Here is a 22,010-nt window from a genome sequence, read left to right on the forward strand (position 1 = left end):
GAAGTTGGACGATGCTGAGAAATGCCTCTCAAATATTGTCAACACGCAAATGCTCGCGCCGAATGACTCCATTCCCCGATAGTCTTCGCCGTGTCCAATATGAATAGGAACGGCTACGAGGCTGAGTGTCGCGTTCTGTCGGGGTTTACACGACGATCCAGCTTACCAAAGCAACGTCTGCGATCCGGTTCTGGACCGCACAAGGAGCATCACAGGCAATACAAGCAGGTCTTCACGTTGGTGGCCGGTAAAGTATAAGATACAATAGCCATGCTTCATCCGGCTGTCGACGATGGTTCTTCGTTATCAACATTCCACCATCACGCTTCCCAGGTAGTCGAATCCAAATGCCCGCAGACCTTGTTGAGCTTGACTCTCTGAGCATCACAGCAATCATCAACGATGAAATTGACTTGATTTCCCCTTCACGACATCCTGATGTCGAAGTTCCCGGTTCTTTTGCAGGTGTTCCAGTCCAATTTCACCACGGACAAGAATGGACAGATGCACGCGGCGGCGCGAACGCAGAGATGCGTATGGACAGTATCTGTTGCGGTGCTCACGGATTGAGTCTGCTAGTGGTAAGCCACCAATATCTCGCACTTACTATGTATTGCCCCACGCTTTTCGCTCCTTTGCTGAGCTGAGCCTTGACGCCAGACTGCCACAAAAGGCGAGACAACACACACCCTACTGTTTGATGCCGGACCCGAAGCAGAGGCATTCGAGCGCAACGCCCGACGACTTGGTCTGGTCGGCGACAATGCTTGCATATGCAATGTCGAAACCATCGTCCTGTCCCACTGGCATCGAGATCACTCCGGCGGGCTGATCAAGGCCATTGACCTAATCAATTCGACAAAGGCCCAAAGGACATCTCACACGGCAGCAGAACCAGGGCTAGTGGTCGATATCCCTCCTGACCGCCCTCTCTACCGCGGAATTGCGCATCACAGCGGCCCAATCTGTCTCGAAGCCGACCCGACACCAGACGAAATCACGGCAGCTGGCGCCCAAGTAGTCGAGGATGCTTCAAGTCACGGCGTCTTGGACGGCTTCTTCGCCGTGACAGGCGCGATACCGCGGCTTACGACCTATGAAACGGGGATCCCTGGAGGCGTCAGACTTAATAGAGTCGACGACCCCGAGCGGAGATGGATCAAGGACGAAGAAATCAAGGAAGAAAGGGTTGTGGTTTGTCGACTGAAAGGCAAAGGCCTGGTCATTTTCACGGGTTGTTCACATGCGGGCATCGTCAACATTGCCTACGATGTCCTGCAAGCATTCTCCTCTCCTGCAAGGCAAAGCGACGACTTCTACGCACTAATCGGCGGATACCACCTCGCAGATGCTTCCGAATTGCGGCTGCAGAATACATTGACCGACTTGATCGACTTGAATCCGAAGCTGCTAATGCCAGGACACTGCACGGGTTGGCGGTTCAGGGCTTTACTTGAGCAGTCCGCCTCAGGGTCAAGCAGGAACCGCATTCCACAGAGCGCTAACAACACTCTCCAAGGTCGGACGGTCCCTATCTTTGCAGGGAACAAGTACCGCCTCTCTGGCATCTAGAGGCTGAGGCTCTTCTCTTAAGTAGTGATCGGCCCAGACAGAAGACTACCTCGATGAACTTTAGATACTTCTAGTCTGCAGTGCGCCGTGAAGAATTCGGTCAGCCTTGGGCAGTGATGCCAGTATTAGCCCTGAAACCCCCTGATCGGCGGTGGGCTGTGGACAGCAAGCAGTGGGCATCACATAGTAGATAGATCTCGCTGTCAGTGATACTGACCATACCTCCTTCTGGTCTACTTTCTACTGTATAAAGCAATGCCAAAACGATCTCATCTCAATACTACCTCAAGGTAGCATGCACTTCCCACCTTCACACCTTCATGGGCAACTCTACCCGTACAGTGTCAAGACCAACTCCTCTTCCAATCCTCCCCCGAAAGCTTCCTCTTCTTGGCCCTGATGCCTTCACCAATACACTCGACCACATCCGCAACATCCGTGCCTCTCTTCCTACTCTCGACCCTCTCCTGGCCCAGCACGGTATCATCCGCAATGAGCTTATATATCTCCGCCACGCCCTCGAACACACCTGCCGTTCCAACACTCACACCCATACCCGCACGCCCCTCCTCGGCCGCAAGCACATCCGGACTGAACCCTCCTTCCTCCACGAACGTCTCGTTGATCTGCCTCATCTCGTCGACCCAGCGGTATGCCTTGGGCGGCATGCCGGTCAACCCATGCTTCGCCGCCGCCAGTGCGCCCGGGTTGAATTCTTTCAAATGCTCTTCCAGCGCCGGGAGAACGCCCGCTTGATGCGCCGTCGTGAAACTCAAAATACTCAGCGCGATCATACCTTTGCTGAGGCTAGCGAAGCACGCTTTCAGCGCCGATGCAGAGCCTATGGTATCGCCGACAATTCTCAAATTCAGAGTGTCGAGGAAGTCTCTCGGCAATATCTTCGAGTGTCGAGGTCCCGATATGACGATCGATGGCCGTTTCCAGGTATTGTCTTCGCGTAGTGAGGGCGGTCCACCAATGATGCCGCCGTCGAGAAATTCGATCTCGATCGGTTGCAAATCCGGTTCCGACTCGGATCTGTGGAAGCTGAATGAGCGGCGGGTGATGCCTTGGGCCTTGGAAGGTGACGGAGACTTCGCACTGCTGAATAGGGCGCTGATGGATCTCGTACTGTGCGGGCTGATGGCGTTCAAGTCAATGTAGACTAGTCTCGACGATGGAGAGGTCCTCTCATTCCGACGCTTGATTGCCGTATGAGAATTGCAAGCGTGGTAAGCTCGGTGCGCTGTAGCGACTGCATCTCGTGGAGGCACGATGCTTAGGATGATATCCGACTCGGCGACGAGCGCTTCGTCGTTATCTAAGGCTTTTATCTGTGCGGATTTGATCCGGTCGAGAGTGTGCTGGCTTAAGGATGTCAACGGCCAGACTTTGGCAGGCTAGAAGGTGCCTACCTTCTTCCTGCACCTACTGTGTAAACGTCGTATTGATGATGACGAAGGAGCCGGGCCACTCCAACGCCCATGTCTCCGATAGATAAGATACCGACATTGGGTTTGGGAGGCGACGACGAGGTCGCCATTGCACGAGAAGTGGTACGTAAGGATGTCGATATCAGATTGGGGAAGAAAGAAAGGAGATTGGTAAATCGAGGCGTGTACGGAGTAGTAAAGTACCTTAATAAGCATCTCCATGGATAAATAAGAGCCCATGATGGGCCCCTCTGATGGTCCACAGGTGAAGGGCTCGGCCCAGAAAACAATTGCCGGCCTTCCGCGCGAGCAAGGATGCCTACCTAGGTAACTAGAGCGACATGATGGCGATGGCGACTATGCTTTATCCAGTATGAAAGAGGCTCAGCTAGCTGGATGTACAGTTCTCCTGCATGTTATACATTGAGAGGAAACTCCAAAAACTAGCATGTCACATGAGATCCTACACCTGGCTGACTCCTGTAGCTCCGTCTACCACGACCCGACTATTGGGCGGCAGCCTGACCCAAGCCGGCCTTGGTCAGCTTCCTCAGTCATCTACCTTCATGGCGCGAGCGGAAAGAAGCTTCGGCGGTGATGGTTGATGCTGTTACCCATGCAGTGTCATTGCGTGGAAAGCACAAATTCGGTGCCCGGCGTTAGGCTGACCCAGACCACTTCAAGGTCACGCCACAAACGATATCCTATTTGTTGATTTATCCCATGAGGAGGGGGATTTTGATTCTGAATACGGAGACGTGCACCAAATGTAGTTGCCGCGCTAAAGTTGAATGACGAGGACGTCAAAAGACCATTTATTTTCTTTTCCTTTGCTCCGGAGAACGGTCCCCGGAGATATCGGAGCTCGTTCCTTCGCCTCTAACTCTCGTTTATTCTTTATCACTAAGTTACCTAAAGTAGATTATCTTTAGTTAAAACTTTAGTTAAGGCTACCTAAAGTAAGAAAAAATTTATCGTTAAGCTATAATTCGAAGAACGGTCCCCGGAGATATCGGAGCTCGTTCCTCCGCCCCTAACTCTCGCCTATTCTTTATCACTAAGTCGCCTAAAGTAGATTATCTTTAGTTAAGACTTTAGTTAAGGCTGCCTAGAGCAAGAAAAAATCCATCGTCAAGCTGTGATCCTGCGTCATTCAACTTTAGCGCGGCAACTACATTTGGTGCACTTCTCCGTACCTCGGCCAATAAGGTACTGCGAGAGGCACCACTTACAGTCAACGTTCATAGATATGACGTCCTCAGCTAAGTACCTGGTTGTTACACAGTAGGCTTCGGTCTTCCTGAAGTGATTAGATTCACAATCTCTTGCAGTCTTGAAGTGCATACTCATCTAGACTACGACTTTCCATCAACATGTCCCCGTCAGCCTAGACCTGTGGTCTAGATATACTGTACTCAAAGGGCATGGGTTCACGACAGAATGCACCACGGAGATCGTCATGATACGACCCGAAACTGCTTTTCAACGAGAAAGGTACTTTAGCCAGCCAGCCAGATACCTTAACACCGAGGTCGATGGCGCCAGAAAGCGTGTACCAGACCGTCCTCGGAAGGAAATCTTAGGCCATGGGCGGCCGAATCCATCAAGAGGCTGAGCGTGGAGATGCCGAACATGATTGCATGGCACCACCCAGAACTTTTTGATGGAAAGAAGCCAACCTTGAAGTTATCAAGCCGTACATGTAAGCAATAACGCTTATTCGTATCAAATGTACGGCTCTAGCTGGCTTATTCAATCTATTCAATTGAGAACTAGAATCCATTCACATATTTCAAAACAATTGGAATCCATTGTCAGTGTTTGTCACTGCAAACATTCACTGTGTACCCTTCAACGCAGTGACAAGGCAATGCCTGAAAAGATCTGCCTCCGCATTCAAAGTACTTCAGAGACCTTTCATCACCTCAAATCCCGCATCATTCCTTTTCTACCACCCTGGTTAACCTCAGTCCAGATCGATAGCCATGGCCAGTCCAACACAGTCCTTCGAACACCTGGGCGGGGATGGCGATGACAACTTCTTCAACATTCCCGAGAATGTGCTCAATTGGTTCTCTGTCCCTCCCCCGAATCCACCTCAAGTCCGCTCAATCCACGAATGGCAAGAAAAATACACACGAGAAGTTCAGGTCGCTGTGGCATTCTCCAACCGCAATACCAATAACAACTGGTCGCCTATGAAAGTCGGGCCGAAAGGTTATGCCTTCCTTTTCTCCATCGTTGGTGGTACATGCTACCCAAGATTTGTGCTCAAACTTGCTTTACATCATCCAAAAGGACCTCAGTTCAATGTTACCCTCAGAGCTGTCTTCCCTATATATGGTGATGACGGCCTAAATTACGCAAGAGATCCGCTCCCTGTCATTCAAGCCCAGCCTCTTCGGGGGTCTACAAACAATCCCTTGAATCCGGACGGTTCTTGGATGCTATCAAATGCTATGATGAACCTCAAATATGGGCGATATATTGTGGACCAGCAGGGGACAGCTCAAACAGGCATAAAAGTCGGCAGTGAAGTTGAGAAAATCTCTTGGTCTACAGAGATTGGACCTATAACAACACGATTCAATGACAACTTAGCTGCGGCTGGTTTCACAAACGAACAGGTCAACATCGCAACCAATTTCTGCAAGATCAAAGCGCCAGAGACAAAGGTGGACATCCGAACGGCCAAAGTTGCAAATCTGGACATGCAATACCGACTCATCATTGCATTGCCCTCGCCAGTGCCCCCACCATTTCCCACCATTGACGCTCGATACAACTCCGGGTTGAAATGCCTCAAACCTATTCACATCAAGAATATACCCAATGTCTTCAACACACCAATCAAGCACCTCAATCATTTCGCTCTACGCAAAAACGGATGGAATCAGCAAAACAATTTTCCCAACTCATTGATTACGGCCTCAGACGAGAGAGCACTGATACCGATGCCTTATGATTGCCGTTTCGATAGTACACGGCACTACGAAGCCGTACAAATGCTTGGTCTAGCACGGGAGGTGCAAGCCCAGCAACCGGATGCAGCCAACATGTTCAATCGACAATATGGGTTTGTCTTGGTGCCAGTCCCAAACAGTTTCGACAACAGCGAATTCCTGATCTTCTTGAACGTGCGTCCCACACGCAGAGATCTATTCGACACACAAATGGCCCCTCCGGAGCCGGGTTGCAAAGTCAAGATAACCATACAACAAGGCCAGCTTCCCCGACCTGCTTCTCCAGAAGGTCCTCTTCTTGGATCTCGCTCGGCTTCCAACGCGTCCCAAACATCCTATGCTCGTCCCGGCGGACAATCATCTCCAGATCTGCGCTCCCGCGCTCTGTCAATTGCATCTCAGCGTTCCATTCTGGGGCAAGCCTCTGGCACAGCACCTCCCAGTACACCTGTACGCTCCCATACGCGGAACACCTCAGGCGTGTCCGTGCGAGGTAGTCCAGCTTCTCGTCCAGGCACTCCGCCACACTGGAACATCCCTAGTCCTCAGAATCCAACCTCGCCATTTGGCAGTCCTGGCCCTAATTCGCCTCAAGGCTTGCACCATACTGCAGGTCTTGATATGCCCAACATTTCTTCTCTGATTGTTTCATCAGACACAAACACTCCTGGTAACGTTGACACCTGGCACGGTCCCACAATTGCCAGATCTGCCGACTCCGTCGAATGGGACGGCCTTGTTGTTCCCAATCCCGAGAAGCGGGTGGATGAATTCGAGATTTGCATCTACCTTCGCGTACCCAGTGCCGCCAATCCACTGGGGGGAATGGTCACCGGATCCAGACATGGCGATTTCCGCTTCGGGAATCCTAACGCCGGTGTCCACGCTCAGGCAGAGCAGGCTATCCGGCTCGCGATGCATGGAGACATGAGCTACTACGGTATTCCGCGCCAGAACTGGATGCAGGCCCTCCTCTTCGCTCGCGAAAATCGCTCTCTGGAACAGCAAGGCCGTGGTCCGACTCCTAAGGACGGCGCAAGAATCCCGGACTCTCTCAAGAACAAATTAACAGCAAAGCAGAAGGAGGCACTTGAAGCAGCCATTTCCAACAACACAGTGAACAGCAACCAATTGAACCACTACGTCGTCTTCGTCAAGGGCCCACCTGCGACTGGGAAGTCCACAGTATCACAGTGCATTGCGTGCCATTGCTACAACTTCGGTGAGAAGCTATTGATTGCATGCGGCACAAATCGAGCGCTCACTCACCTCGCAAACAAGATACTGGAAGTCCTGCCGAAGTCAAATAAGTCATGGTTGGTAGAGAACAGTGTTCCGGGTGTTTATCGCCTTGAGACGGATTTCGACGAGTCTTTCCAGCAGATCGATCGAAATGCCCACGCCTACCAGCATGAATGTCAGGGGGAGAATGAGCCAAGAGTACACAACCCTGAAGTCCGCAATTTGCGTGGCACAGCGATCTCCGAGGCAGAGTTTCAATACGTGGAACAGTATGTCAAGCGTCGCGTTCTTACCGGGCGACCACTGTCTTTGGGCGATCATATTCTGGAGCGCTTGAGAAAGGCCAGAGCGCAGCCTGCACAGTCGGTGTGGACATTCGAGGATTACTCTGAAGAAGAATCCAAGAAGGAATTCGACTTGCTCTGGGACTTCATTGCTCTCCGTCAAGCTGCTGCTCGGCACCAGGTTTTCTTCGTTGAGCTCGTGGGCGAGAGCGAACCACAGCGACAAGCTCGTTTCGAAGATCTCGACAATGTCCAGAAGAATATTGTTAATGAGACAGGCAAGGCATGGCGCAACCTCCAGTCTTTCTACATCAAGAACGCAAAGGTGGTGCTGGTAACGGCGCAGACAGCTGGCCGCCGCATCCTGAAGTCCTACCGCGCAGATCGAGTTATCATAGAGGAGGCCGGTCAGTTGGATGAACCTAACTCCCTTAATGCATTTGTTCGATCCTACAGCACATTGAAAAAAGTGATATGGACAGGCGGTAAGTCTTTCAATTTTCTTCTGCCTTGTCCCTCAAGTGACAAGTCCCGGCTCTTGCCCTCCTCATGGTTTGAATATCCTGCTGATTAAAATTGTTGAATACTTCAGATCCAGACCAGCTTCCACCCACCACACTTTCCTACAGCTTGAATGAAGCGAGCCTCTATCGAGCCAAGAGCCAAATGGAACGTCTGGTCGAGAGTGGTGTCGAAGTCATCGAACTCGACAAGCAATTCCGGATGCACCCTCATATTGCCAACTTTATTAGCCGCGAATTCTATGGCAATCGGGTCACAAATGGGCCTGCTGTGGCCACCAGAAGTGGCACAACTACCTTCCGTAACTGGGTGCGAGATTATGCCGCCCGGAATGACCAGAACATCCACAATCCAGCAAATTCATTGTTTATCTCTGTCCGCGGCGCAGACGTTTACCCACGAAAGCAGGCAACCAGTCTCTGCAACCCAGCTTATATTGAGCGTACTCATGATGTGGTAATGGATCTCCTTAGATTCATCACTAGTGAGCTCAATCTTACGAACATTCAGCAGCTTCGGGGAAGAATGAACATTGCTGTGGCATGCTATTACACCGAGGAATTGTCGCTGTTGAAGAAATGGCTCTACCAGATCGAGAATCTGGTCGGTATGGTGGAAGTCGTGACAATTGATTCGACTCAAGGCTGGGAATTCGATGTCGTGATTCTGTCAACCACTCGTCCTGGTGGCCAGTTCGGTTTGGGCTTTGTGGCTGATCGAAAGCGTCAGAATGTTGGTCTGAGTAGAGCCAAGATAGGCCATGTCACCATCGGGCACAAGAACATGGGAGATCCGATATCCGATAAACCTGGTTACAAAGGTTCGAAGGGCGGCCACGGATTCTCCGCCTGGGAAAGATACTGGAAGTACCATTTCGAGGAGTTGAAGTGCTACATTGAGGTCCCAGGGCATTTTGCGAAGGCGGCACAGGCGTTGAATGTCAATCCCGACAATTACGAGGTAGCTACTGACAAGAGAGCAACACCTGCCTAGGGTGCTTCGTCCAATGTCACTGCTTGATGGATGTGCCATGGACTGGCTGTGCTTGAAGTCTAAAGTCTTGTTTGGGGAGCGATTTGCCAACCGGCCGGCATATTTTGGTTGTTGCTAGTTCCGATTCGAGGACCGGGCTCCGGCCTGTGTGGTGGAGAGGATTGACGACTACTGGCAGGACATGAATTAGCCGAGCTCGCCGACTGCTCCAATCTTGAGTTTGGATATCTCGGCACACAAAGAATGCTGTGATGACATCCAAAAAAATATGCACATCCAAAAAAAAAAAGGTGTGTTCAATCGCGACGACGGGAAATTGAGCCCGCTTAGAAATTGTCAGTGGTTATATCCATGTGTATTGATGATGGTTGAGACTTACACGTGGGCTGAAGAACTGTTAGTACATATGTACATGGATATGAACAAGAGAATATCTTACGGTCGAACCCACAGCCTTAAGATGTACACTCTTAGATAAGAGTCTTACGCTCTACCGATCTGGGGACTTGTTAGAATTGCTGTCCTGGCCCATTGAAGACAGGAGGAAGACTCACTGAGCTAGCCGGGCGGCCAGATTTGAAGCAATTTTTGTGCAAATGATGTTATATTCCACGAAAAAAAAGAAAGCCAGTTGGAGTGCGGGCCAGCCGGGGGCCTGTACCAGTCGTTTGATGAGCTGTGGGACACCTTTGCAGTGCGTGCACTCGGTAGATGCCGGCCTATGCCTATCTACGGACCAAAACCCACGTCAGTAGGCCTCCAAGTCAAGTTTCTAAACTACGATGCCAGTGTTTCCTTTCTCGAGTACGGAGCATATAGGTACCATACCTCGAAGAACGACCTACACACGCCTTTACTCTGAAATGACCCAGATAGTAATTGACTACCAACACTCGGAGGTTTTCCGCACTACCAGAGTCTGACTCCAGAAAGGACCGCGGCAACTATCCGTCCGGGCATGATCGGGCATGCCCCGAAACCCCGCTCGGGCAAGCAAGCCCGCATATTCTCCAATGGCCATGGACGTGATGACAATTACCGGGCATATATAGAAATGCAACATCTTCCTGGCGGTCCAGATGTTTGACTATGAGTGTGTTTACGTTTAGGTAGGTCGGCGGTAGTATAAGGAGCATACATCTTAGATTACGACATCCAAAGGCACATCCAAAGGCACATCCACAGACACATCCACAGACACATCCACAGACACATCCACAGACACATCCAAAGAGACAACACCATGGCGGCAAACGACGCGGCCAACGGACATACTACTACCAACGATTCAGTAGCCGCCGACTACAACCTCTCCCAACCCATAACATCCACGTCAGGTCTTCGCGCGGGCCTGACATCCTACGGCGACGCGCACTTCTCGCTCTTCCTTCGCAAAGTCTTCATCAAAGCCCTGGGCTACTCCGACTCGGCCCTATCATCCCCCATCATCGGGATCATCAACACCTACTCATCCTTCAACCCGTGCCATTCCAACGTCCCGCAACTCATTGAATCCGTCAAACGGGGCGTGTTGGCCTCGGGCGGTCTACCAGTCGACTTCCCCACGATCAGCATCCACGAGAGCTTCGCCAGCCCGACTAGCATGTACCTGCGCAACCTGATGAGCATGGACACCGAGGAGATGATCCGATCGCAACCCGTCGACGCCGTGGTCATGATCGGCGGCTGCGACAAGACCGTCCCCGCGCAGCTCATGGGCGGCATCAGCGCCAACAAGCCTGTCATCCCGCTCATCACGGGTCCCATGATGCCCGGCTCCGTCGAAGGTGTCAGGGTTGGAGCATGTACCGACTGTCGAAGTTACTGGGCAAAGTACCGTGCTGGAGGCATCGACGTCGAGGACATCATGTCCGTCAACGAGGAGTTAGCACCGACGGGCGGAACTTGCGGAGTCATGGGCACGGCGTCGACGATGGCATGTATCACTGCTGGTCTAGGTCTTCTCGAATTGAGAGCTGGGGCGACTGCCGCTGCTGTGAGTTCGGCCCGTTTACGGGTCGCTGAGCAAGCTGGACGGAATGCAGTCGCAATGCTGAAGAAGGAGCAAATGAGACCACAGGATTTACTCACCCGAGAAAGCTTCCTCAATGCCATTATTGTGTTGCAAGCAATCGGCGGAAGCACAAATGCCGTCGTCCATTTGTTGGCCATCATAAATAGGCATCCCAAGGTGGCAGGCACCATCGACCTGAAGACATTCGACGAGATCGGCAGGAAGACTCCCCTTCTGGTCGACCTCAAACCGAGTGGTGACAATTATATGACCGACTTCCACAATGCCGGGGGAATGCTGGCGCTCATGCACATACTGAGACCACTGTTACATCTCGAAGCGAGGACCATCACTGGCCAGACTATGGGTGAGCTGTTAGACAACACCCCCTTCAAGTCCTTCCCATACTCAAAACAGATAATCCGGTCGTTGGAGGACCCCCTTTACGAAAGGTCAAGTCTGGTCGTACTGTACGGCAATATCTGCCCGAACGGTGCGGTAATGAAAGCGTCCGCATCCAAGAATCGAAAGCTACTGCATCATCGAGGCTCAGCGTGTGTTTTCGAAAACACAGCCGATCTGGCCAGGCGGATCGACGATCCCGATCTCGAAGTCGACGAAAACTCCGTCCTGGTACTCAAGAGCATAGGTCCAGTAGGAAATCCAGGCATGCCTGAAGCCGGGCTGATCCCTATCCCACAGAAGTTGGGTAGGCAAGGTGTGCTCGATATGCTCCGGATAAGCGACGGTCGGATGAGTGGCACAGCTGGAGGAACCATAACATTGCACGTATCGCCAGAGTCTGCCGACCTTGATTCAGTATTCGGGGTTGTACAGACTGGCGACAGGATTATTTGCGACGTAGACAATCGGGTCCTGTCCCTTGATGTCGACGAGCAAGAAATCGCCAGAAGAATTGCACAGCGCAAACGTCGGACTCAAGGAGATCCATCTTCTGCGGGCGGTGAAGTCCATCCAGAACCTTGGATAGAACGAAGTGGTCGGAGAGGATATCGTGGCCTGTACGAACGAGAAGTCAATCAGTCTCATTTGGGATGTGACTTTGGATTCCTGACAGCGAATGGACCTCTCGGTAAACAATGACTGGTTAAATCGCGGTTCCGAACCAGCTCTGCGACGGCGGTGATGCTCTGCTCATCACAGTGATGTGTCGGTCGAGGGTGATCGTGGTAGGACCTCTTTCCACGAAAGGAAATCGCTTTATGCAAAGCCTCTGGCGAGATTTCAAGCGTCAAGACTGACTTGCAGGAGATTGAAGGCCTGAATGCAACGCCGTATGTCACTGGGACTAACTCAACAGAGCAATGTTATTGCCCTCTTCGTCGATATTCAAGATTCCATGAACCAACATCAAAAAAGCTGCTTCCAGTTTGGGAAGTGAACCGGTCACTCACTCGTAAGAAGCCGTCGAATACGAAAAGCACTTGTCTGTGCTCCAAAAAAAAGTTCGGATGAAACCTAAGCAGCAGTACGGAGAAGTGCACCAAATGTAGTTGCCGCGCTAAACTTGAATGACGCAGGATCACAGCTTGACGATGGATTTTTTCTTGCTCTAGGCAGCCTTAACTAAAGTCTTAACTAAAGATAATCTACTTTAGGCGACTTAGTGATAAAGAATAAGCGAGAGTTAGAGGCGGAGGAATGAGCTCCGATATCTTCGGGGACCGTTCTTTAAATTATAGCTTAACGATAAATTTTTTCTTACTTTAGGTAGCCTTAACTAAAGTCTTAGTTAAAGATAATCTACTTTAGATAACTTAGTGATAAAGAATAGACGAGAGTTAAAGACGAAGGAACGAGCTCCGATATCTCCGGGGACCGTTCTCCGGAGCAACGGAAAAGAAAATAAATGGTCTTTTGACGTCCTCGTCATTCAACTTTAGCGCGGCAACTACATTTGGTGCACGTCTCCGTAGTCGACAGGGCTCTGTTGGCGGGGACTCAATGCAAGGGATGCATGGCATGGCGTACAGCAAGAGTGTTATTTTCCGGCTGTGATTGACCCGTTAGCCACCCCATGTATACGAGGCATTTGTCTTAGTAGTATGCCGGTATGTGGTGGACCATTAAGCGGACCACGGAGGTCAGCTATTCATGTTCAACCATCGACCCGTAAGGCTGCAGTTGATTGCCGCCCATTACCAGACATGGCATTTGTTCGTCGATAACCATCTTGCAAGACTTGACTGTCTTTGCAGCTCCAAGGGGACATGCATCTCAAGGTTTGCAAGCCCGTAGCATTCTTCAATCGCGTCCTCCTTCTCTGTGAGAGCTCGCTTCCTGCGGCGTTTGAAGGCGGATGTGTCAAGTCCCCGTCTGGGCTGGTTTGCGGCATCCCAAAGAGGCAACAGCTTTCTTCTTTGCCTAGCAAATTCAAGTTCCGTTGCCGTTGACACCATGACATTAATTGCACAAGCTTTTTTTCTGACCTACTGTCCGAGACTGTCCTCCGTAGTCCGGAGAAGCACGAGTTAAAGCTACTACCACAAACAGGCTGGTTCCAGAAACAGCCCCCCATGGTTGGCACATCCAGCACCCGGCTCAGAAGCGATTGCTCCTTTGAGGAGTCTGGGGAACAACCTGCCAACTGTACTCCGTATGCCAAGTTGCCAACAAGTGCTGCTGATCACGGGCAGGATACTCCCGTGAATTGATTGATTGGCTTCTCGGACAGCCTGCGCCTGGCTCGCCTGGCTCCTGGGTGGCTGTGGCTCCATTTCTTTTTTTTTCCGGCAGAAAATCATTACGGAGCAAACCAGAAGGGGAAGTCAGTTCGGGACAAATCCAAAACAACGCCCGATAAAAGATCGAGATTGAGATTTGATGGGCTTGTGTCAGCGAACACGGAGTGACGCTCTCTTTTCTCTTCTCATTGCCTCCGAATGGTCAACGGTTATGGTAAAGGTCTCTGCACGCGTATCGTGTAGAACGAGGCCGAAGCAGCAAATCACTGAAAAACACAGAAACAAAGAAGTGCTCCTGCCAGAGGAGGAAAGTGTTTTGAAAGCCAACGCTGGCCCCCTTCGTAAGTATCAGTTGGAGGAAGCGTTTTCAAAGTCGTGTCGAGGCGCTAAAAACAACTCAAATGTTGTCCTCAGTTCTGCTCTTGTTCGCCGCGGTCTGAATCTCTTGAAGCTGGCCGCAGACGATCAAGATGTTGGCGGATATCCTCCTCCCAATCGTGATGGCCATGATACCTCAGTATATGAGGGATCCAGTACTAGTAGTCTATGGAACGGATACACGACCTGTCTCGAGTCCATCGATCAGGTAATTGCTGGATGCGATGCTACTAGTAACGCCATCACACCAGCCTTTGCGAAGGGCTCTCGAGAGCAGTACTGCAACAGATTTCGTAAAGAGTCTTCTCACATCAACATGATCGCTCACTTGAACGCTTCGCTTTCCTTCGCGCCAGGTAATCTATGAGCAGGGCAAACACTTGCAATACTTTCTGAAAACACCATCAACTTCCCTTTTCCGACTGACTTACGGCAACACCCTCTCAATCCTCACATCAACCGGCACTCCAAACCCATGCTCGCCACCGACTTTATTCTTCTTCTTCCCCAGCTTCTCAACCGCGTCGACAAGCGGATTCAGCCCAGCGGGGGTGGTCAGCACATCTCTATCCTCCTCCCGTTTGCATTTCACCTCAAGCACCACGCCCTGATTCATCCCTTTCTTTCCCAACCCGTCCGCCCAGTACGCTTTCAATTCCAACCTCTTCTCCCTGATCCGTCCAGCAGGATACACTCCGCCAACCAAGGCGGCCACTCGACCAAGATATCCCGCCCACCAAACCTCCTGATTCGTCAGTAAGCCCTTCAAGCGCCTCTCAAGGTCAGTATACGGTGGCGGTAGATCGCCGCCCCATCTCGTGCACAAAGCCAACGCCAACACCGCCCTTTCAGAATGGCTCACACCATGAACACCTGCGAGCACCCCCGTGATAGGCACACACAACGCACCGACCGCACGTGACTCTTTGTTTCCCACCACTCCCCCAAGGTACATCGAGTCCGCCACGGACCGGACCAATCCTTTACTGATCGTCGCCGGTATCTCTCTGCCCAGACTATTCTCCCCGGGCATCGCATTCCACAAGATCTCGCCAATGTCTTTTGCACTCTCACTCCCGAAACTCGCCGTCGCAGCGGTAAGCGGGTCCTGCGCCCGAACCTCCTGCGCGAGGCTATCAAAGAAGAACCCCTCCCGCACGCCGCCCTGGCAGAACCGCACATTCGAAATCATAGGCAATGCATCAACAAGAACGTTCACCAAGAACGCGACGGCCGGGACCTGTGCGACTCGACGCTTCGATATGCGAAACACGCTCTCCTCCGCCGCCACGACACTGATCTCTCTCGTCTGCTGAAACTCGCGTTTCTGCGCCGCGAAGCCGTTGATGATCGGAATCGGATAAGGATGCGTCCTATGTTGGGACATCAACAAGTATCCCCATCCTCTAAACCCGCCACCAGACAGATACAACGTCAGACCGCCGTGCTTGGCCTTGTGCCGCAAAGTCTCGGGCATGTCGTGATGGAGATCGGCGTAGGCTTGGCGGAATTGGGCTTTCATTGTCTCTTCCAATTCCTCTTTTGTCGATGGCGCGGCAGGGGTTGATGATGCGGACGAAGAGGTCGGCGATTTCGACTTGAACAGATTCAAAGGCGAATGCGAGCTGCCGCTGTTGTTCTTGTGGGGTTGTTCGAGATCGGCTAGAAGGCGCGTCATTGCTGCGGCGCCGTATGGGAAACTGATGCTGCCCTTGGGGCTTGTTTTGATGGAGTCGGCGCGTGATATCATCCACGTTATTTGAGTGCTTCCACCTACGCCATGTCAGTACTCGTGTCATTCTCAATGAAATAGTTGCCATAAAAGCGCCGGTGAATTGCAACAATCACGTAGTTGGTCCAATCTGACGGCTGAGTACCGGCAAAGCAATAGCATGGCCCGACAAGCATTGCAAAAGCAATAGGCTAGGGTCAAGAACAAGGGAAGAGGAGAGATAGCAACGAAAGATAGCAGACGTACCACCCAAGTCCATGACCAACCCTTCAACCTCCCTGAAGCTACTCGCGACGCCCATTGCGCCGACCCTCCCCTCCGCCTCCTTAGGCAGCATATCGACCTCCCACGACGTCGCATCCTTAATCTGGCGTCGGAAACCCTCGCTATTAACAGCACTCCTAGTGGCCTCGGTCGCGAGGATGCGGATGTTGGTCTCGGGAACGCCAAAGTCGGCGCAGACTGTCTTGAACTTCAACAGCGAGCGTATGACATCCTCAATGACTTCCTGGGGGATCGGGCCCTTGACGCCGGTGGAGTATTGCGCATCGTAGAGTGATATGCCTTCGCGATCGGTGTAAATGGTGGGTAGGTATCGGGCCGTGGAGGGCGAAAGGTCGGTTATGGAGAAGCGGATGCCGTTGCTATGTGGAACGGTTAGTAGGGTGTAGGGAGTCAAAGGGCGCCGGCCCAAAAAACTGTTCAAACATATCCCACGTCGATCGCAAAGAAGATGAGCAGATCAGATGAAGGCGGACTGGGTAGAAAGAAATCGATCATCGCCAGCTAGATTATATATCCTCCATCACTGACGGTATTTCGGCCGAGGTATATTGCATCTCTTCCCAGCAACCATCTCATTTATATTCTTTTGACCATGCAACAAAACCATTCAACCGAACGAACTCGAAAGGCGAAAGGACGTACCTCCCCATATCAACCAAGCCATAGAGACTGCTTGGCGCCGGGCTTCGTAGTGACATGATCAATGGTCATCAAGCGGGTCGAAAGCGGAAAAATTGTCCGCAACCAAGTTGGACTGTAGATGCTGTTGGCGTCCGCAGACCGGCAAAGATTGTTGTTTCGCGAGTCGTATAGAGTTTGAAGACGCTGGAGATGAAGAAGGCACAAAGGGCAATTCCTAGAGTGACAAATAAATTATTCTACGAGTAGTTTGTAGTTTGTGTTGATTCGTGTGAGTGAAGAACATTTCTGGAGCACGTGGGCTGCTCGACTAAATCTGGAGGCACCGGACTCGAGATACTCGTACGATTCTCATCAAAGCAATACAACGTGATATTCTTACAATCGGAACACATCGCTTTCCCTCTTGCGCAAGGATGGCATGATGTCCTAACTATAGTTACATTCATGTTGCGTCTGATCCTTATCCAGAATCACGAGCAGGAATGTTCCGAGACGAGCCCAACCATGCACAATCCCGCGTAGCTACCTAGGTGCCTAAACTCACGACATGTCCTCGTCTTCAGGAGGATGAAAAGCATCTCCAAACGCCGAGTCCTCCATATTATCCAGGTTCAAATCATCACCCTCATCGCCATAACTCGCGAGCGCGTCCCCAGCAGTGTCTACATCGACATTGTCAAAATCACCACCCATATCGAAATCAGGCGTGCTCAGCCCGGTACCTTGAGGGGCCGATTGCGTTTGCTCTTGTTGCTCTTGTTGCTCTTGAGCATTGGTCGCCGTCGGCTGGGCCGGCGGGTTACTATCCTCTCCGGATGCAGCTTGCTCTCCATGAGAGTCGCCCTTGGTCGGAACGTCTGCAGTGCCCATCCCACCACCGGTTTCACTGCCTTCTTGGTCGACCATCACCCATTCATTGCCTTCTTGTTTCTCAATCTCGGCTGGGATAGTGTCTTCGAGACCCCCCATATTGACATCCATTCCAATGTCGTCCAGTTGAGGAAGGTCAGCCGCTTGATCGGTGGTGGCCTCATCCTGTTGATTCTGCTCACCGCCTTGATCTTTCTGCGCAGTGGAAGGCGTAGAGCGAGAATCTACACCAGCACTCACGCTGGGCTGTTGCTCGGTCGATGCTGCAGCCAGCTCTTTCGCTTCGGGCCTTACTTCTGCCGCAGGTACAGGTTGCTGTTGTGCTTGTGGGCCTTGCGGCGGTGCAGGGCTGGAAATTGGTGGAACCGCGGCCTTTTCTTGAGTTGCTTGGGGCTGAACAGTAGCTGTGGCCGTGACTGGCGTGCTCTTGACCCGCTCCTCCAGACCACCGCGGGAAACCGTAGTGACAGTCTTAGCACTCATCACCTTCATTCCCGTGCTTGTCTCCACGGAATGGACGATCTCATCAACCGCGTCACGAGAACCTTCCTCAAACCCATGAGTCTTGCTGTTCGAAGAGCCGCGTCGTTCTGTGACGTTCGGGGCCGTCCGTAGTTTTTTCTCAGCCACGCCCAGCATAGTGGATTGCTGGATCTTCTGCATTCTCCGTGCGTGGCGCTTTCTCATCTTTTCCAGCTCTTCCTGCATGTCGGCCAATTTCTTCGTCGCTCGTTTGGTGAACTCATCCACTTGTCCTGGTGGTAGTTTGCCGACCCGAGGAGGCGGTCCGCTGTTAGGCTCCCGCACCGCAGATACCGGAGCATCGAAGAAATCCTTTGTCAACTCTTCCAATGGGCCTTTCCGTCCCAGTCCAAGATCGCTTGGTATGATAGACAGCGTAGGGTATGGTGACTCGAGGATCTCCTCCATCCACTCATGATGCTGCTCGTAGCGAACGCGACTGATGTCCCTAGGGGTCATAAAGTCGAGCAAATCTCCTCGGGAGACATCCTCCTCCTCCTCCAGTGTTGTCTCCCCTGTAACGCTTGCACCCCTTCTATGTCCTGCACCTGGCGGCATCTGACCAGGTGCACCAGTTCTTGCCATTCCTGGGGGGAGATGTATTACGGGCCAATTTGATCGATCATGCAGCATGAACTCTTTCCGCGGTAATTGCCCTTGGCTCTGAATCAATCTTCTTTGCTGGATTTGCGCCTGCACAAACGGTGAAATGGGGATTGACGCGGCAGGAACGTGGTCTCGAGCGGAGGCTTTCGAGTAGTGCGTGAGCCACAAGCTAGGGTCCGGGTTTGGTAGTCCGTGACTGGGATTTCCCGGGAGTAGTCGGTAACGTTTTCTGCTGTGAGACGCCATTGCTTCGCCCGCTGCTCGATAACCGGATCTTTGGACGAAGATCTCGAGGGTCTGGGTGTCGTTAGTCCTGGCCTGCCTGAAAAGCGTGCAGCACTCACATATCCTCTAACCTCCGATGTAAACCTGTGTTCTGCATCTGCCCAGATGTATCCATCGCTGGCGAAAGTAGTCGCCATTACGTCGAGTGGTTGCCATGTGAGCATGAGGGTTCCATCTTGAGGAGTTTCAATGAATTGCCATTGCATCGGTTGCACTTCGCGCACGATCTTAGGGGCTTCCAGAAGATACCCAACGATGGTCTCGAGTGACGGATTGCTTGTGACTGGATAACGATGCTTGGACAGCAGATGTAGATGAGGCAGCTAATGGACCTGTCAGTATGCACAAAGGAATTCAGATCTATGCCCGTACCAGTTGCGCAGGCACGCCGGCCGCCGGATCTTTGAGCATATTCATCTTGCCGTCGATGCGACCACAATGCCGCCTTTCGAGATGCTAGAAGCAAAGGATGATGTGCTGTTCTGTCCAGCGCAATCTGTGGTGACAAAAGTTCAGGCGCGACTGCGGGCGAGAGACGCGCGAATCGGCTGGAGGAGCCTTGGCGGCGAGGCTGTTCAGGAAAGTGAAAACTGCGCTTAAGCGGCGAGCTTGCCTCACTAGTCTGGGCGCTCACCCAAACCGTGCCGCTTTAACCTATAAATCCAGCTCAGCCCGACTCAACCCTCTCACCCTCCACCTCACCCTCGCAGCGGCAGTTTCCGACCTCCCCATTCCAGTACGGTTCCTGCCTCCAGGTTTCCATAATCTTCAAACCATATCCCACGGCTTCCAATCAATCTCACACCTCTTGTCTCTCTCGGGCAACTCTGCATTATTGAAGAATCTGCTAATAACACCCCATGTACACTGACTCGGTATGTTAACACCACTACAGTGTCCTGGTGTTTCCTGAACCAATAGGCCCACGCCTTTCCCTTCATGGCCTTCCGCCATCTTGTAAGCATTCTGCAACGGCGTTACTGGGTCCGCTGTGTTGCCGATGAACAGCATAAGGCCAGTCCCATCGTCTTTTCCAGTGCCTCGTTCATGGGCTTTGGTGCCGAAGGGGCCTGTGAAACGGTTTCTTGACGACGGGCGTGCGGATTTGGGCCAGCTGCGGCAATGGAGTGTGATCTCGGCCCAGACAGGCCCGATCAATTGTGACTGGTCCAGTAGCTCGTCGAGGTAGGAGAGATAGTCTGATTTGGATTCGGAGGTGATGTCCTCGCCGTCGCCACAGAGAATTGCAATAGATGCTTCGAGTCCAGAGGGATACGAAGGCGGGTAAGGAGCCGAGTGGTTGTTGAATGGATTAAGAAGCTGGAGTGGCGGAAGATTGCTAGGGCGAGGTATCCAAGTGCTGAATTCGAACAAAGATGTAAATGTTGACGTGTCGCCTTGGATGAGTGCTGCAAGACCTTGGGCTAAAAGAGGCCAGACTTGCCATGGCGCATAAGAAGCGCTGTGCATCAGTTTTTCGAGATCAAAGTAGCGCAGGAGGTAAATCCTGTGTCGGAATACGATGGAGAGCGGATTGGATTTGAGGTGATTGAGAAACTTATCGACTTTGGATTCTATCTGGGTCCATTCTTTCGTTGAGTTATCGTTCAGTAGACATCTTGGGCCAGCCTCGAAACACCATTGATGGAAGAGTCTCCAAACTTTATGATTGTCTTGAAGATTGGTGCGCCAGCCGCTTGCTGTGTAGTCTGAGGCATCAACAACGCCGTCGAGTATCATACGTCCGATACGATCTGGGAACATGCTTGCGAATGTATTGCCCAGGTATGTTCCATACGAAAAGCCCCAGTAGTTGAGCAACGGTTGGGGCTTTGTCTTCACAATCTGCTGTGCTGCTTCGGTGACGACGCCCACCTCATATCTTGAGAGAATCCGTTCTTCTTCAATCACCTCAGTCAAATGAAGCATGTCATACGCTACTTGCAAGGTGCTGACATATTGTCTAATGTCGGTCCCATCTGGCCAGACACCAGCGTCAGTGGAAGAGCACAACTTGCCTAATCCTTCAGCCAGGGCCCATTTTGTGTTGAGTGATGATGCTGAATCTTCGACACTTCCAGCAGACACATCTACTATTTCAAAACGGCTCCGAGCACCATCTTCTTCGAAGCAGCTTGCCATCGGACTGGTGTGATGAATGCCTCGTGGGTCAAATGAGAGAATCTCAAAGTGTTTGTCTCCATCGACTATTTCCTGTATGCCGGCTCCGGACCACATCAGCAAGTCCACACCAGATCCGCCAGGACCACCCGGGTTGATAATGATCGTACCTCCGAAAGTTGAATCTGAAGGATCAACCTTGGCTGCCAGTCTTGCAACAGCCAATGTGACTTGTTTGTCGGTGGTCGAGTTTTGCCAATCCAGGGGAACAAGCAGGCGAGAACATTCTAGTCCGTCATAGCAGGTCGTGTAATTCAGATGCGAAGTAGGCTCAATCTGATTCCAATTAAAGGAGTCGGGTAAGGTGTACGCCCAACTCTGCGAAGCGAATACTAGAGTTAAGAGCCACCTTCCGCTATGCAACAGAAGATTCAGAAGAGTACCAGTCATCATGAAGCAAGGTCGTTGACAAAATCGATTTCTCTTAAGATGCGAGTCGCATCCTCCGTAATGAAGGGAAGAACAGGCAGCATCATCCAATTTTCAGGATGGGATGGAGAGAGATCGTTTCATCGCAGATGATGTTGCCAGAGGTCTGACCGCAACAGAAGACCGCTAAGCCTGAAAGAGCAACGTGGCTATCACCTACCGTACAGTCCGTACCTTATCTGCGTAGTAGGAAAGCAGGAGGAAGGCGCCTAGGGACTGCCGCCGGACTCGTTGACCAACGAGCCGGAACCAGCTAACCAGCTGCTTCAAGCAGAAGCGATCTTGCGGCATTTTAGGTGGCTCAAGTACGGCGAGATGAACGGACTGATGCGCGAACATCAGCTGGAGTGGA

At 51.8% G+C, this 22,010-nt stretch overlaps 7 protein-coding genes across 9 annotated transcripts; 3 read left to right on the forward strand and 4 right to left on the reverse strand.

Annotated features, from left to right (window-relative positions):
• Nucleotides 1-34: 34 nt before the first annotated feature.
• PV05_04034 (uncharacterized protein) lies at nt 35-1,814 on the forward strand. The gene is made up of 2 exons (XM_013464724.1): nt 35-581; nt 661-1,814. Exons 1-2 carry the CDS (start codon nt 348-350, stop codon nt 1,570-1,572), a joined length of 1,146 nt encoding a protein of 381 aa, XP_013320178.1. The 5' UTR covers nt 35-347; the 3' UTR covers nt 1,573-1,814.
• PV05_04035 (uncharacterized protein) lies at nt 1,640-3,203 on the reverse strand. Its single transcript, XM_013464725.1, has 2 exons — nt 2,988-3,203; nt 1,640-2,940 (listed from the first exon to the last, which is right to left on the reverse strand). Exons 1-2 carry the CDS (start codon nt 3,113-3,115, stop codon nt 1,917-1,919), a joined length of 1,152 nt encoding a protein of 383 aa, XP_013320179.1. The 5' UTR covers nt 3,116-3,203; the 3' UTR covers nt 1,640-1,916.
• A 1,347-nt stretch (nt 3,204-4,550) lies between these two features.
• PV05_04036 (uncharacterized protein) lies at nt 4,551-9,277 on the forward strand. Its single transcript, XM_013464726.1, has 3 exons — nt 4,551-4,707; nt 4,782-7,979; nt 8,087-9,277. Exons 2-3 carry the CDS (start codon nt 4,991-4,993, stop codon nt 9,007-9,009), a joined length of 3,912 nt encoding a protein of 1,303 aa, XP_013320180.1. The 5' UTR covers nt 4,551-4,707; nt 4,782-4,990; the 3' UTR covers nt 9,010-9,277.
• A 903-nt stretch (nt 9,278-10,180) lies between these two features.
• On the forward strand, nt 10,181-12,615 carry PV05_04037 (dihydroxy-acid dehydratase). Its single transcript, XM_013464727.1, has one exon. It carries the CDS (start codon nt 10,253-10,255, stop codon nt 12,125-12,127), a length of 1,875 nt encoding a protein of 624 aa, XP_013320181.1. The 5' UTR covers nt 10,181-10,252; the 3' UTR covers nt 12,128-12,615.
• Nucleotides 12,616-14,129: 1,514 nt separating this feature from the next.
• On the reverse strand, nt 14,130-17,005 carry PV05_04038. Of its 2 annotated transcripts, XM_013464729.1 has the most exons (3): nt 16,766-17,005; nt 16,085-16,482; nt 14,130-15,879 (listed from the first exon to the last, which is right to left on the reverse strand). In XM_013464729.1, exons 1-3 carry the CDS (start codon nt 16,819-16,821, stop codon nt 14,534-14,536), a joined length of 1,800 nt encoding a protein of 599 aa, XP_013320183.1. In that variant the 5' UTR covers nt 16,822-17,005; the 3' UTR covers nt 14,130-14,533. The 2 variants fall into 2 exon arrangements, with proteins under 2 accessions (XP_013320183.1, XP_013320182.1); XM_013464728.1 differs by lacking the exon at nt 16,766-17,005 and having other exon boundaries at nt 16,085-16,736.
• Nucleotides 17,006-17,132: 127 nt separating this feature from the next.
• On the reverse strand, nt 17,133-19,581 carry PV05_04039 (uncharacterized protein). Its single transcript, XM_013464730.1, has 3 exons — nt 19,421-19,581; nt 19,108-19,371; nt 17,133-19,060 (listed from the first exon to the last, which is right to left on the reverse strand). The coding sequence occupies exons 1-3, from the start codon at nt 19,463-19,465 to the stop codon at nt 17,306-17,308; spliced, it is 2,064 nt and encodes a 687-aa protein (XP_013320184.1). The 5' UTR covers nt 19,466-19,581; the 3' UTR covers nt 17,133-17,305.
• A 68-nt stretch (nt 19,582-19,649) lies between these two features.
• On the reverse strand, nt 19,650-21,812 carry PV05_04040. Of its 2 annotated transcripts, XM_013464731.1 has the most exons (2): nt 21,340-21,812; nt 19,650-21,262 (listed from the first exon to the last, which is right to left on the reverse strand). In XM_013464731.1, exon 2 carries the CDS (start codon nt 21,188-21,190, stop codon nt 19,817-19,819), a length of 1,374 nt encoding a protein of 457 aa, XP_013320185.1. In that variant the 5' UTR covers nt 21,191-21,262; nt 21,340-21,812; the 3' UTR covers nt 19,650-19,816. The 2 variants fall into 2 exon arrangements, with proteins under 2 accessions (XP_013320185.1, XP_013320186.1); XM_013464732.1 differs by having other exon boundaries at nt 19,650-21,812.
• Nucleotides 21,813-22,010: the final 198 nt, after the last annotated feature.

Source organism: Exophiala xenobiotica, assembly GCF_000835505.1.
Source record: "Exophiala xenobiotica strain CBS 118157 unplaced genomic scaffold supercont1.2, whole genome shotgun sequence".
Taxonomy (NCBI): Eukaryota; Fungi; Ascomycota; class Eurotiomycetes; order Chaetothyriales; family Herpotrichiellaceae; genus Exophiala; species Exophiala xenobiotica.

Excerpts from the sequence above, each read along its gene's own strand:
- PV05_04040 (XM_013464732.1), bottom strand. The coding sequence starts at position 21,622 with ATGATGACTGGTACTCTTCTGAATCTTCTGTTGCATAGCGGAAGGTGG.
- PV05_04038 (XM_013464729.1), bottom strand. The coding sequence starts at position 16,821 with ATGTCACTACGAAGCCCGGCGCCAAGCAGTCTCTATGGCTTGGTTGAT. Across the intron at positions 16,483-16,765 it reads GGCTTGGTTGATATGGGGAG|CAACGGCATCCGCTTCTCCA; the intron begins GTACGTCCTTTC and ends CGTTCCACATAG. Across the intron at positions 15,880-16,084 it reads GTTGGTCATGGACTTGGGTG|GTGGAAGCACTCAAATAACG; the intron begins GTACGTCTGCTA and ends GACATGGCGTAG.
- PV05_04034 (XM_013464724.1), top strand. The coding sequence starts at position 348 with ATGCCCGCAGACCTTGTTGAGCTTGACTCTCTGAGCATCACAGCAATC. Across the intron at positions 582-660 it reads ACGGATTGAGTCTGCTAGTG|ACTGCCACAAAAGGCGAGAC; the intron begins GTAAGCCACCAA and ends CCTTGACGCCAG.
- PV05_04037 (XM_013464727.1), top strand. The coding sequence starts at position 10,253 with ATGGCGGCAAACGACGCGGCCAACGGACATACTACTACCAACGATTCA.
- PV05_04039 (XM_013464730.1), bottom strand. The coding sequence starts at position 19,465 with ATGAATATGCTCAAAGATCCGGCGGCCGGCGTGCCTGCGCAACTG. Across the intron at positions 19,372-19,420 it reads CCGGCGTGCCTGCGCAACTG|CTGCCTCATCTACATCTGCT; the intron begins GTACGGGCATAG and ends CAGGTCCATTAG. Across the intron at positions 19,061-19,107 it reads CATCGGAGGTTAGAGGATAT|ACCCTCGAGATCTTCGTCCA; the intron begins GTGAGTGCTGCA and ends AACGACACCCAG.
- PV05_04036 (XM_013464726.1), top strand. The coding sequence starts at position 4,991 with ATGGCCAGTCCAACACAGTCCTTCGAACACCTGGGCGGGGATGGCGAT. Across the intron at positions 7,980-8,086 it reads AAAAGTGATATGGACAGGCG|ATCCAGACCAGCTTCCACCC; the intron begins GTAAGTCTTTCA and ends TGAATACTTCAG.
- PV05_04035 (XM_013464725.1), bottom strand. The coding sequence starts at position 3,115 with ATGGCGACCTCGTCGTCGCCTCCCAAACCCAATGTCGGTATCTTATCT. Across the intron at positions 2,941-2,987 it reads ACAGTAGGTGCAGGAAGAAG|CCAGCACACTCTCGACCGGA; the intron begins GTAGGCACCTTC and ends GACATCCTTAAG.